The 15,426-nt window shown below is 37.3% G+C and overlaps 1 protein-coding gene across 4 annotated transcripts in view; it reads left to right on the forward strand.

Moving 5' to 3' along the window:
* Pals2 (protein associated with LIN7 2, MAGUK p55 family member) overlaps nt 1-15,426 on the forward strand; it is a 107,999-nt gene that overhangs the window by 57,270 nt on the left and 35,303 nt on the right. For all 4 annotated transcript variants that reach the window (XM_050155452.1, XM_050155453.1, XM_050155454.1 and 1 more), the window contains exons 3-5: nt 4,762-4,914; nt 8,340-8,492; nt 9,171-9,398. In XM_050155452.1, coding sequence (XP_050011409.1) covers nt 4,762-4,914; nt 8,340-8,492; nt 9,171-9,398 — 534 coding nt within the window. The remainder of the gene's footprint in view (nt 1-4,761; nt 4,915-8,339; nt 8,493-9,170; nt 9,399-15,426) is intronic.

The following is a 15,426-nucleotide window of genomic DNA, read 5'->3' on the forward strand; positions in this document are numbered from 1 at the left end:
CAGTGTGCTAATATTTACTGAGGGGTTTGTATCTTCAGAGTTATTGCTGTGTAGTTTTGTTTTGTTCTTGTTTCTTTATCTGGTTTGAGTATTACCATAATACTACACTCATTGTACAAGTTTGCAAGTGTTCCTCCTGTTTTCTTTCTTTCTTTTTCTTTCTCTTTTATTTTTTAAGAGTTTAAGAAGGATTAGTTACCTTTCTTTCAAATTCTGGTAAATTCTCTGAATCCATCAGGACCTGTATTTTTTAGACAGAAAGCTTTTTATTGCTGTTTCAATATCCTCTTTGTTATATTGTCTGTTTAGGTTGTTAGGCTTTCTATTGCTGTGAACTCAGAAATCCGCCTGCTTCTACCTCCTGAGTGGCTGGAATTAAAGGTGTGAGCCACCATCTCTGGTTCAGATATAGGTAATTTATCTGATAAATAATTTACAAGTATTTTCTCCTAATCAGTAGGTCATCTTTTTAGTTTCCTCATTTTACATTGCGTGTGTATGCATGGACTTCTGGACACGTGTGCACATTCATGTGTGCGAGTACAAGCATCAGCATGCCAGGGTGCAAAGAACAACTTTGGCTGACAACCTTCACCTTCCACCTTGTTTGAGGCAGAACCTGTAAACAGAAACTGTACTTTCCTTTCCCTGATGCCCAGACCTGAATAATCACAGACACTGTATTAATTAACACTGGCTGATGACTCAGGCATATTTCTAGCTAGCTTTTATGTCTTAAATTAACCAATTTCTATTAATCTGTGTACTGGCTGTGGCTTACTGTTAAGGTTCTCGCTTCTTTTTCCTTCAGTAGCTACATGACTTCTGCCTGACTCCACCTTCTTTCTCCCTACATTCAGTTTAGTTTTCTGGCCTAACTATATTCTGCCCTGCAATAGGCCAAAGAACATTCTTTATTAACCAATATTCACAGCATATGAATATGATATATATGGGAATCCCTTATCATCAGGAGAGAGAGGGAGGAAAGGAATATGAGAGAGACAGAGACAGAAGCCTAGCTGGGTGGAGCTTTCTTCTGCAGCTCTGGCCTGTGCTGGTGGCTAAAATGCTTCAGAAAAACAGCTTTTTTTCGTGAATTTGTACCCCAAATGTTGGGCGCCAGTTGTAGCCGAAATAATAAAAATGCAGAGACAGGATTGTTTGTTTGTTTGTTTGTTTTGGCATGCTTGGCTTCCTTGCAGTTATGTATGAATTTTAGAATTAGCCTGTCAGTTGCTACAAAGAAGTCACCTGTGTTTCCAAGAACTATTACAATGATTCTTTTGACCATTTAGAAACTTACATGTTTCAAGCTGAGAGTTACTACCATCTGTCCTGAACAGTTTTGTTTCAACTTTGACACAAGCTAGAGTCATCTGAGAGGAGGTAACCTCAATTGAGACAATGCCTCCATAGGTTCAGGCGGTAGGCAAGCCTATATAGGGCATTTTCTTAATTAGTGGTTAATGGGAGAGTACCCAGCCCTTGGTGGGTGGAGACACCTTTGGGCTGGTGGTCCTGGGTTCTATAAGAAAGCAGGCTGAGCAAGCCATATGGAGCAAGCCAGTAAGCAGCATACCTCCAAGGCCTCTCTGCATCAGCTCCTGCCTCCAGGTTCCTGCCCTGTTTGAGTTTCTGCCTTAGCTTCTCTCAAAGGATCGTGACTCAGGGTATGTAAGCAGAACATCTGCCCTTTCCTCCCCATGTTGCTTTCTGTCATGGTGTTTCATCACAGCAATAGTAACCTTAACTAATACACCATTTCTTAAAGGAAAAGACTCAGTTAATCAAACATGTGATTCATTTGCCCCTTTAATTTTTTTTTTTAATACAGGGTCTCACTATATAGCCTTGTTGCCTACCTGGAATTTGCTATGTAGACCAGGCTAGCCTCCCGTGGGGGTGTGCTCTACTGTAAACTGCTCTTAACTGGTTTTTAAGATTTCCTGTGACCCTGTTAGTTTAAAGAATTAAGTTCAAGTTGGCACTTAACCCTTGAAATTATTAAGTAAGTTTTGATGTTAAAGTAAATTAATGGTCTCAAGTTTTTTTTTTCCCACAGTGCCTCAGAGCTTTAATAACTACATATTATAACTATGGTTCTGATTTTCTGTTCTAGGAAAAAATGAAATTTATTTATTTTTTGTTAATGTTTCCATAGATTCTCATGTTCCCAGTTGCCCTCAGGCTCACTATAGCTAAAAATGGTCTTGATCTTCCTGATCTTCTTGCTTCCACTCTCAAGAGTTTTGATTACAGGCATGTGTCATCATGTCTGGCTATTAAATTGATCTTGAATATTTTCATTTTAGAAATTGGTTCTCCATATTAACCTTACTATAGCCATAATTTCACTAAAACAGTTTCTTAAGACTTTTGTATTTTATATTAAGAAGCTTTATTTCCATAAAACCAATCTGTGTAGTGAAGGAACGTTGGGTATGTTTGGGTTACCTTCAAGTTCTACCTCACAGGAGACACTGCCTTGTCTGCCTGTAGTTTTTATCATGTTACCACTTAGCATTGCCTAATATGTAATAAAGGCATGCGGAGAGGAGGGAGCAGTATTATGAATAGTCAAGTCAGCAGTCATTTCTGTACTGAAGGCCTGAACTGAAGCAGTCTATACATAGCTTTATATATATTAATTATGTGAGTAACACAGGAGAACACTTAAAACCTGTTGACTTAGTGCTTGAATGTAGTAAACTGGTCATTGTCTGTGTCCTAGAGAACACAATTTTTACAGCTCTTCCTAAGAGCAAAAACATGCAAGTCAGAGGGGCAGGTGGTCTTTCAAAGCCGTGGAGTACCAGATACCTATGAAAAGGATGGGACAGAAGAAATGGCATACCTGTCTTGGGAGAGCATACTTCTTAAAGCAGCAGGTGGAGGAAGCCTGCAGAAAACTGAAAACTTCCCCATTCTTCTTACTCTTGCAGTTTCTCGTTTTTATATTTTTTTCTTATCCAAATAAAATAGAATTGTTTATTTAAATCATCTTAGGTCTTTTGACATGCCATTGTATGTTTAACCAGAGCTGCTGCTTTTTTATCAATCTATTTCATAACTTTAAAAAAATTTTTTTTTCTGAGGTCTTTCTTAAAGTCTCTTCCAATTAAGAGTTTACTTGGCTGGGTGTGATGGCACAACCTGCAGTCCCAGCTACTCAGGATAGATACTGAGACAGAAAGATTTCTTGAGTTCACAGTTCAAGGTCACTCTAGCAGCATAGAAACTGTCTCTTAGGGGGAAGCGAAATTTGTCCCATGGGGAAAAAAAATGAATGCTTGTAAATCACATTGGAAAAAAAAGCTTATGTAAACAAAATGATCATCATTTACAAGTGTTATCAAGTTGCAGGTGTTGTGTTTGGATTCTCAAGCAGCTATTCTGCATGGTGATATATACAACATGGAAAACATCACAGTAGTATGATACTGGAAATAGGATTTCTATTTAGCATATAAAGAAATGAATTACAAGATATCAGTGTAAAATCTGTCATTGTACATGGTCTTCTGAATTGAATCTCAATAGTTACCCTTTCCCTGTCTTGAGAATTAATGAGCAACTATTTGTCAAAAGAAAACCTAAAATATGGAACCTATGTAGTGTTCCTTCTCAATATGAATTTAGAATCCTGGTTTACTCCTATTAATAAAAAATGTTTGCACCAGAGATAGTGTAGGACCGTGGATAAAAGACTTAATTTTTTTAATTTTTTTAAGAAAGAGGTTGCCTCCCAGTCAGAGTATGAGACCTCTCAGAGCTGCTCAAACACATTTTCCTCTATGTTGATGATTTACTTAGTGTTTTCATTACTTGGTAGTGAACCCAGTATGCATTAAGAAAGGACAATGCCATTGAGCTATATCCCTTGGCTAGATTTTTAAACATGAAAAATACTAGCTTCAGGGTTCTGAAGTTTCCAAGTGAGTTTGGGTTTTGGTTTTGTTTGTTGTGTTTGTGCATCCATCGTCTTTCTGTCTGTCTGGGCTTCGTTTTCAAGATCAGCCCAGACACTGGCCTCAAACAGCCAACCTGACGTCCCAGATTCCCCAGGACCGGAATTACAAACATGCCAGTATACCTGACTCACTTCTTTTTTAAATCATTTCAAAAATAGTGACATGCATAATGAATGTTTTTATTCTTTTTATATTTAATTATTTGCTTTAATGAAATGAAACAGTGTCCAGAGTTCAGGAATAGATACCTAGTTAGTGAGTAGAGAGTAGCATGTGCTCTTTACGTATCATCTGGCCTATTCAGTTTTGTTTTAGCAGTAACTGTAAAAATGAATATATTTCATGGCATTAGGGTAGAAATAAAGACCAAAGTCATTACATTTTATGGTGTATTTATAAAATCCGTCTATTGCTTCTGGTTAAAATATTAAATATGGCTTCAGTAAATTAGACCTTTAATGTCTTTTTCTTATATTTGTGCATGTGTAGTGTACATGCTACAGTGCTTATGGAGGTCAAGAAGACACCTTTCAGGGAGTCAGTTCTCTCCTGCCATGTGGGTCCCAATGATAGAACTCAGGTCATCAGTCTTGGCAGTCAGTGCCTTCGCCTCACTAACCACCTTGCCCACTTTCTAAGTAATATCTTGTAAAACTAAATATGTATAAATTTGTAAATATATATACACACGCACACACATATATATACACACACACACACAAGTGAAATATTTGTTGAAATAAAAAAACTTCAGTAATATTACTTTAATCCATTGTTGTCTTTTCAGGCTCATGAGAGGCTTGAAGATTCAAAATTAGAAGCTGTCAGTGATAATAACTTGGAATTAGTAAATGAAATTCTTGAAGATATCAGTCCTCTAATAAGTGTGGATGAAAATGTGGCAGAGCTGGTTGGAATACTCAAGGAACCACATTTCCAGGTAACTTACCCTCTTCCACAGCTTTCTCCTTCCACGCTGAAGTAATTCATGTTGTGTAGAGCCTGTCTTAAAATTCCCTAAGTCCTAGACTATGTATTTTAGTATTCTAATGTTAAAGGAACATAAACACACATATATGGCTATGTACATCACAGAAATGTACAGTGTCTGCCACAGAAATAACCTTGACTTTTCTTTTGTGCCATCAGTTAACCCTGACCATCAGACCCTGTCCTTGGAAGAATTCTCCTCACTGTGACAGTGTTGCTGCTGCCACCTTTTGTTCATTCAGTTGTTTAGCTTTGTTGTTGTTGTTCCTTTATTATTGGATGAGGGGCGTGCGCCATAGCAGATAGATAGAGGTCATAGGACACCCTGTTGGGATCTTTTCACTCCTTTTACCATGTGAATCCCTGAGATTGAACTCAGGTGATCTAGGTTGATGTTGGAGCCTTTATCCTCTGAACCATCTTGATGGCCATTTTTTCTTCGTTAATACCACTGTTTTTCTCATTCCTTTTTTGGCCTAGTTTGGACGATTTTTTAGTATGCTCCAGTATCAGGGTTAATTCAATCAAACCCATGATGAAAAGATGACAGGAAGTTTGGTTATGGATAGAAACTGTCACATAGCATACTTTGTTCTATAGATTTAGAAAAAAAAAGTGTAGATTCTTTTTAAAGTTAAGTTGCTTTAAGTTAAGCAGTTTCACAAAGAAAAATTCACTTCAGAGCAGAAAGGATGGGATGTTTTTATTTTAAACCTATAATGGTTAAAAGTCTATGCTAGTGGAGACTATTAGGAAAGTAACAAGCAAATAGGACCCCAGAAATACATCCAGCTGTGCATGGCTACTCATTGTGTGATAGAGACTCTACATGTTAGCAGGAGAAAGAAATGCTGTGGAAGGAGAGGAAAGTGTCTCTGTTTTCCCTGCCGTCTTTGCCTTCAAAATTAGATGCTAACACTCCTTTGCTTTTGTAAGACATTTGTGATTGAGTTGATGTAAGGCAGTATAAAGTATCTGAACTTTATCTTGGGGCCAGGGCATTATATATATGAATTCATGACCCATGTCTGTGGGATTCCCATTGCCGTCCTTACTGAGGTGTTTAGTTGAAGAGACAAAGCTATGGTCATCATTGTTGCACTTCCTGAGTTTATCTGGTTGATTTTCTGATGTGTTATTTACTTATAGAAGTTTTAATTAAAAGGTTGATTATTCGCTTCTCAGGTGAATTTCTTTAAGCTCAAATACATCTTTAATGATGTTGCTATATCAGGAGATGTAGAGCTCCTGGTTCCCCACTAGTGTTGGTACTGAAATCAGTTCCTTGTTTAAGGGCTGTGACAGTCTAATCCTTTCTTTGAAATTGTCTCAACTGGGTAACACTATTCAGATACTTTCTTATTTGGAGGTGTGTTAATTGTTTCTTTTGGGGGATGGGGTCTGGTTACATAGTACAAGCTGGCCCCTAATTCACCATTCTCTCCTGCCTTGGACTTCAGAGTGCAAGCATTATAAGACTGTATCACCACAGGGGGCTAATATTGTGCAGCTGTTATTTCCTAACAACCGCTTACCTCTAGATAAACACAAATTAATAATCCTTGCCTAAATCATTATTTTCACTTGGGATTATAAATAGCATTTTCCAAATTGTCTCATTCTGTCTATGTCGGGTGGCATTGTTCTGTAAACTCAGAGCTTATCTTCAGTTGCCCTACTGACCTGTAACATTTCCTTCTGGGAAGGCAGCAAAATGATGGTTCCTATTCTTTACCAATTTTCAAAGTAAGAGTTGTTGAAAACATCAGCTTCAAATGATAGCAAATGATGCTTTTTAGTCTTTTTATTTGCTAAATAGCTTTGTGTACCTGTAAGGTTTTTCCCCCTAAATGTGGAGTTTCAGTTCTTTATGATAGTTATCCCTTTTGCATTCAAATTACCCTGACTTTAACCAGGGACAAGCAGCCTTTTAGTATATGAATCTGGAGCACATGAAAATTCTTGACCAGAGAGATAAAAGTGTATTAATAGTGTGTCATGTAGTCACAGGAGCAGAAAGCCCTGTATTAAAATAGAGGCCCCAATTACAGCTTTGAAAAACTTCCAGTGTTATTAGAAAAACCTCTCAGATAGAGATTTCTGAGTTCTTTTCCATTTTCAAATTTTTATGTGTGTATGTGTATTTGCATGTGTGTTTTATGTGTATGCATGTATACGAAGCCTAGTGATCAAAGTCTGCTGTTTTCCTCAGTTACTTTTCATCTTTTCCTTTCTCCCTCCCTCTCATCCTCCCTTTTTGAGACAGTTTGTCACTGGACTTGGAGCTTACCAATTGGCCAGCAAGACCCAGAGATACTCTAGTGTCTACTTTTACAGAGCTGGGATTGCAGATAATCACCACTGTACCCAACTTTTTATATGCATACTGGGAATCTGTACACAGAACTTTTGTTTGGGGACAAGTACCTTACTGACTGAGCCATCTTCCTAACCCTGTTTTAAATTTCCCACAGTATCTTTATGAAATTGTCAGGAATTACCATTAAGCCAATACCCAGATTGTTTCTGTCTTGAATGTGTTGATACTTTCTAGCCTTATTTCTATTTGTCATGTTTGAACTTGTATTCTGTGTACTCAGAAATTTTTTAGTTTGGTGTTACGGCAAGTATTGAATTAAAACTTAACTCCTTTAGGATAAGGAATTTTTTAATATTTAATATACAAAAAAGGCAACTACACAGTTTCTAAACAACTACCTCAAGAATCATCTGTATAGCATACACATAATAAACATAGAAAGCAAATTGAACTTTATATCTGTAACCATTTCTGATTCTTTTTAAATTCAGAACATATAGACTAAAACCTTAATTGTTAATATGCAATTTCATATTAATGATAGAAGTTGTTGATAGTTATTTTCTTAGACATTTTTTAAACATACCTTTTATACATGTAAACAAATATTTCACATTACTAATATCAACATAGTGAAACTTAGAGTTTCTGTCACTTGACTATTTTTGCACCTTATGAGTAGATGAATAGAGATTAGTGGTAAAGGCCGAAGAAGATGCTGACATTGTTGATAGGAAATTTGTCACCTCCCTCTACCAGCCTTAGAAACCCAGGCTTGGTTCCTAGTGAACATGGCACTTTAAAAATAGGAAACTAAATTCTACTCGACTCTTCAACCTGAAAACCTGAATATGATACTGTTTGATGCTAATAAAATGATCTAGTTTTACTTTTCGTAAAAATATTATATATGTATTGTACGTAATTCATACTGGGAATTTAATGTGTCCTGAGAAACTTTTAGTGCTCCACAGTGATAATGAACTAATAAATTATTTTTAGCAACTTGTTCCATCAGTAGCTAATAACCACAGGCTGTTTTGACTCCTTAACAGTCGCTCCTGGAGGCCCATGATATTGTGGCATCAAAATGTTATGATTCGCCTCCCTCAAGCCCAGAAATGAATAATTCTTCTCTCAATAATCAGTTATTGCCAGTAGATGCCATCCGTATTCTTGGTATTCACAAAAGAGCTGGAGAGCCATTGGTGAGTAGATGAGTCACTGCTTTCTTAGATATGAAATGTCATGCGGCCCAGTCCCAGCTCCTGATATGCTATTGAAACTGTGCTCATGCTTATTTGTCAGACTTACGGCCTTTGTATGAATACACAGCAGATGATCTGTCAATCATGGAGCCTATGAAACACAATCAAAATGAAACCTTAAGCTTACTTAGAAGCTATAAATATGCCAGTGGGAACAGGAAAACTGTTAAAACTGTTTGATTTCTTCCTAGCCTTTTAGAAATGATGTGTTTGCTTACTAATGAGAACACCAAAACAAGGAAGAAAGTCGTTACTCAAAGTTGAAGTAAAAGGGGCTCTATGAGGTAGTGGAGTTAACTACTACATCTTACAATTGTTTTATTTGTGGTTCCTGAAAACAGTGATGTGGCAAACATGACCAGTCAGGAATCACTGTTGCTTCCTGAAGCTTCGTTTGTCTGTGGACTACAGCTGGATTTTAAGGGTTAGCCCATTTGCATTCGTGTTCTGATGATACATTTCCACTGACTTTATTGACACTGGATAGGAAATAACATGGGAAAAGAATTCACTTATCTGGTTTCAGAATTATTTTATTTGTATTCAAAATGTTTACATATTTATTCTTATTGAGAAAATCATTGCTTTTTTTTTTTTTTTTTTTATAATTTCCTCCAGGGTGTAACATTTAGGGTTGAAAATAATGATCTGGTAATCGCCCGAATCCTTCATGGAGGAATGATAGACCGACAAGGTCTGCTCCATGTGGGAGACATCATTAAGGAAGTCAATGGACATGAGGTTGGAAACAATCCAAAGGAATTACAAGAGCTGCTGAAAAATATTAGTGGAAGTGTCACCCTAAAAATTTTGCCAAGTTATAGAGATACTATTACTCCTCAACAGGTTAGTGATACTTCCTGAGTGATTTTAAAACACTTCATTTTTTTCATTATTCTATTTGCTAGATGCTTAATTGTTACTATTTTGTTTAAGAGAGTTTGTCTTGGTAGAGTTTTACATTTTTATATAATACTATCTTAGTATTATAAAGGAAATAATAAAACATTGGTTTGTGAGCATTATGAACCCTGTTATTTGGGTAGTCTATAGGTAGGTGTCAGAATTTTAAGTACAGTTGTTGAAAGCATTTTTGACTAAAGCATTTTTGACATCTCTTACCTCCAGGTTAGTGTTCTTGTGATATGTTAAATGGCAGACAGTGCCAGATAGATTAGATTAAAGATGATCCTGGACACTTGGTTTTTCCCACATTTCATATATATTTTAGGTGAAATGATTAAATGAACAGTAGAATGTGCTGATGGTAGAGATTATTTCGATCTTTTGTAATGGCTGCTCTTGTCGTGATAATAATCCTAGTACTTGAGAGATTGTAAACAGAAAGACCCCAAGTTTAGAACTTAAGCTGGAATACATAGTGAGAACCCCCCCCCCAAAAAAGAAAAAATAGCATTCTGTTTTTGAACCGTTCTTTAGGAGATAGGATATTCTACTTAATCATGATTAAGTAGACCTCTGAAAATAGTGAGTTTGGCTGAAATAAAGGTAGATGTCTATTTTGTATGAAATAAAGTTAGATTCCATTTTAGTTCTTTTCTGTTGCTGTGATAAAATACCCAACAAAAAGCAAATTAGTGGAAAAGAGGAGTTATTTCAACATACAGTTCCATCATTGTAGGGAAGTCGAGGCAGGGACTTTCAAACAGCCAGATCCATCATATCTACAGTCAAGAGCAGAGATAAATTAATATATACATGCTGACCTATGTCTTTGCTTGTGCTGAACTTTTTTTCTCCATTACTACACAGCCCAGGACCTCCTGCCTAGGGAATGTTGCCACCCACAGCCCTTAACTTAAGACAGCCCCTCAAAAGCATGTGTATAAGCCAATCAAGTATAGATAGTTTCTCATTGATACTCATTTTTCCAGTTGATTTTAGGTCATCAGTTAAAACTAACCATATTACCTTACTTAATAAAGAAAAAAAAAACACTAGAACTTAGACTATCCCTGTTCTCAGACTGCTATTTTCCTCCATTTGCATATTTCTATTTGTGATAAAATGAGACCTATTTGAACTTGAGTGTATTGAAAGAATAAGGCATAATTTAAAAATAGCAAAATAATGATACATACTGCAATAATAAAATAGTTTAGATTGTTTAACAAAATAATTATTTAAATGATAATTTATTATTTTATTACATATTAATTATAATGGGATGGTAATATTTTCCTCTGTGGTCCCAACCACAAGTCTTATAATGAAATCATTAATATGTATTAGTTACCTTCTCGTTCTGTAACAAATACTGAATAAAAGCAACTGAAGGAGGAAAGGGTTCATTTTGGTTTACACTTTGACAGAACAGTTCATAATGCTGGGAAGATGATGGCAACAGGAGCTTAAGGTAGCTGGTTACGTGTCCACAGTCAGGAGCAAAGAGAGGTGAATGCTAGTACTCAGCTCACTTGTTCCTTTTTTATTCAGTCGAGGGTCTAAGCCCCTGGGATAATACCATTTACATTTACTATAGATCTCTATGCAGTTGAAGCTCTCTAGGAGCACCTTCATAGATACTCCCAAAGGTGTGATGTTTCCATGCTGTCTCTCAGTCCTGGCTAGCTGTTGATGATCAATCACACTGTGCGTATAATGGACTTTACAAGCAAAACAGCTCTTTGTTTCCTGTGTAAATTTTGTATTTGCTGACCTGAATAACTGACTTCAGTGAAGGACTTTTAGCTTTGGTTTAAGCATAATTTTTCCCCATCCTATAATTTCTTGATTTTACCTAATCTTTAGAACTAGAGAAGAATATTCAAGTGTGAAGTGTGGAGATTGGGTCCTATGAGCCCATGCAATAGCTTCTGGCATATCCTACTATGAAAAAGAGCCTCCAACTGTACTCAAATTGGAATTTTTTCTTTCTCTCTCTTTCTTTTTAATGAACAGAAAATCATTATGTTTAAACAGTAATCATAAATCAAGACTGTTCTGGACAAACCTTGGGTATTTAGGAGATGCTGTGTGTAAGGAAGGGTATTTGCCATTACAGTTGACTTCTTTACTATTGCACAAGCCCCCACCCTTACCCTACTCCCAGCTACTGTGTTCCTATCTGTAGTCTGTTAACCGACAGTCAACCAAAGCCTAAAAATACTAAGTGGAAAATCCCTGAAATGACGCAAACTTTAAAATGTGCACCATTCTGAGCAGTATGAGGAACTCGCTCTTCATGCTCAGTTCCACCCAGAACCTGAACCATCCCTTTGTTCAGAGTATTGTATGCAGTATTTCTCCACTAGTAGCTTTCTCAGCAGAACACATGTGCTGGTATCGGTATTCAAGTGACCAACTGCATGTCACAACCTTAAAGCATAAGGACTGGCGATTCAGATATGCCAACCCAAAAGCATTGGTGTGCTACCTAGAAGTGTAATGGTAACAACTTTTAATATAGCAAGAAAACAGAAGTATTACTATGCTGAAGTTGCTAAGATCAATGGTAACAACAGATTATCTTCTGTCCATGGTATTGTGAAGAAAAAGAAATAGGCTATTTGACTGTCTCATCTAAAGCTGTAAGTTATGGCCATAGAGCATGTTAAGTGCATAGCTAACAGTAAGTTATAAAGTTTAGTACTTCTAAGTTTAGGCAGTCATTGCAGATGTTGGATGTGTCTTCTGTGGAGAAGTGTAGAATCGTGTGCCTTGGATCCTACTGTAGTTCTTCTGTAGTCCCCCATGAGGTCTCATTTCCACCCAAGTAAAAGAGCACATCATAACCAAAGGAACTCGCGATATTGTACCCAATTGTGCATTAGTGACAGAAGTGTCCTCAAATGATTCTGCCACATCAAATACTAAAGTTCTAGTTTTCCTTAGAGACATTAGGAATAAGCTGTATCTGATGTTAAAGTTTAGTGTGTTTGCAAACCAAGGAATAGCAATCCACTAACACACAGACATCTGGCAACACACACACTTCACCATTCTCAGCCTCGCCAGGACAGAGCAACTGACAGAAATGCCACCCAGGATCTTAACCCAGCTTGGCACTGACAAACTACAGGCCCTGGCAGATGATGATGGAAAAGCACAACTTGCTGCTGGAGGAGGAGGGTGATCTTGTTTAGAATTTTGATGAGGCTTCAAACAATGAAGCCCACTGAACTGACTCAACTTCAAGAATAAAATAGCAATGATTTGACTGCTTTAAAAACTTTCGTTTGGGATAGCATGAAACATAAATCCCTAATATCTTAAATTTCAAGATTCTTGGACACTGAAATTTTCAGTCAGTTGTTGCTTATATTAAGTTATTTGTTTGATATTGACTAATCCAGAAAAGCCAGAAAGTAAAGTCTAAAATAAAGATAAATAAAAGTTTGCCTCAGTGGAGTTAAGAAAAAAAAAAAGAGAGGTTGTCTTGCTTGGGAAAGCCAGGGTAATGGGTTGAAATGAAATGAGAGCAGGAAGACTGGGTTTCTTTCTAATTTATGTTTTGGGTGGCAAGCCCATGGTTCTTTATTATGTAATTGACTAAATAAATAGATGCAGCTTATGTAACTCAAGTGTAAAAGGATACAGTTTTGTAAACATGACTGTTCTGTGCACTTTTGACACCATTAACACAATGGAGACAGTAAACTTACCTGTCACCTGAGTTCCATGTATCCCCTCCTGCTTCCTGCCTCACTCCAGCAACTGCTGTCTGCACTCTGTCATCGTAACTTAGTTGCGAATCATCTCATCCTACTTTGGATTTCAGCTTTTTAAAGTATTTTTGTATTCATTGAGGATTTCATGTGTGCATATAATATATTTTGATTATATTCACTCTTCCCAGAGCCACCTCCACTCTCTCCTGATATTGTGTGCTCCATTCATTTATGGTGTGGGGCCTGGACTCTGCCTCCCTCAGAACCCTTCAGCTGTTGAAGCCTCCTCAGGCACAGCAGAGGCTCATAAGGTCCTCCTCCTTCATGCTGGACTGTTGGCTGTATTGCTCCTGGGCAGGTCTTGTCCAGGTAGGCACGGCTGCTGAGAGCTCCTGAGTGCAGCACCAGTCCTGGTCCTCTCTGACCTCTGGCTCTCTCAGTCTTTTCACCTCCCTCATCCGTGCTGTTCCCTGAGCCTTGCAGGAAAAGGATATGATAAAAATGTCCCATTTGTAGCTATAACACTTAATCTTTGCTCTTTGACCGGTTGTGAGTTTTTTCTTTCACCACTGTGCACCACACAAACTTCTCTGATCAGTCTGAGAGCTGCACTAACCTGTTGTGATAGAGATTTGGCTTTATTAGGCAGTTTGATACCATGTCCATGTAACATATGAACTCTCTGACATATAAATCATAGAGTCAGGTTTTTTAGTTGTGTGTCTAATTTGAAGGTCCTGTAGAATCTAAGAAACTAGAAATGAATTTCAGTTTTTACCTGGGTTCTTTCAGAATAAATTTGCATGATTTATCCACTTTGCTTACTTGTATTGATAGTTTATACCTTTTTATTGATCTAGTATTTCATTGTATGAATATACCAATTTGTTTATGTATAAATTGCCAGGAGAACATTGTTGTTACTACCAATTTGGGCTATTATAAAAAAAACTAGGGACTATAAATTCCCAGGGACTGAAAGAGTTGGTAATTTGGTAGTCATATGTAGAAATTTTAGAGAAAAAACTTCCCAGAAATGACCGTAACAGTTTACAGTCTCATCAGCATTGCACGAATTTCTTTTACTCAGTGCCTTTGTTATATTTAATTTAGTTTTAGTCAGTATAATAGGCATATAGCAGTAACTAATTGCAATTTTAATTTGTGTATCAGTACAGGTGAATAAGATTGACCATCTTGTCATGTAGCTTTTCTCCCCTGCTTATATCCACTTTGGTGAAGTCTTTTTGTCCTTGTCTATTTTATGTTGTTCTCTTGTTTGACTTTGGAATTCTTTTGTATTCTGGTGCTGGCTAGTATTATGTTAACTTGGCACAGCTAAAGTCATCTAAAAGGAGGGAACCTCAATTGAGAAAAATACCTCCAAATATCAGGCTATAGGCAAACGTGTAATGAACGTTTTCTTAATTAATGATTGATTTGGGGTAGGAGGCAGCCCATTGTAAGAGGGTTACCCCTGAGCTGGTGGTCCTGGATTCTATAAGAAAGCAGGTAGAGCAAGCCAGTAAGCAGCACCCTTTGTGGCCTCTGCGTCAGCTCCTGCCTCCAGGCTCCCACCTGGTATGAGTTTCTGCCTTGGCCCCCTCAATGGACTATGATTCGGGGTATTTAAGCCACTTAATAAACCCTTTCTTCCCCAGGTTACTTGGTTATAATGTTTATTCACAGCAATATTAACCCTAAAACACCTGCATACAAAATTGTAATTTGCAGAGATTTTCATCCAGTTTTCAAATTTGTGATTATCCTTCCCTAGTCTCATGAGTGCTGGGATTACAGTCATGCACCGTCATGCCCAGCTCTGGGTCCAAGTCCTGTTTATATGCTCTGTGGTCTACTAAACAATTTGAATCCTTCCTATAATCTCTTGAAAATAGGAATATACTATGTACAGTTTATGTGTTTATTTTACTGGTCGTGTTGGAACAGGTTCTCACTCTTTAGCCCACGTTGGCCTTGAAGTCGTGGGTAATCTCTTACCTTAACCTCCCAAATGTTAGGCTTATAGGCACAAATCAACACAATTGGTTGTACTAAGTACTGTTTGCTAATTGTTTCATATTTGCCATTTCTGTTTTTTTTGTTTTGTTTTGTTTTGGGTTTTTTTGGGGGTTGGGGTTGACTTGGTTAGTTGGTTTGTTCCAGTTTTGCAGCACATTGTCATGTTGTCCAGGCTGGCCTCCTATTCATTGTGTAGTTAAACATGACTTTAATCCTTTTGC

The sequence above is a fragment of the Alexandromys fortis genome, unplaced genomic scaffold, assembly GCF_014885135.2.
Source record: "Alexandromys fortis isolate MF-2015 unplaced genomic scaffold, M_Fortis_MF-2015_v1.1 scaffold_93, whole genome shotgun sequence".
Lineage (NCBI taxonomy): Eukaryota > Metazoa > Chordata > Mammalia > Rodentia > Cricetidae > Alexandromys > Alexandromys fortis.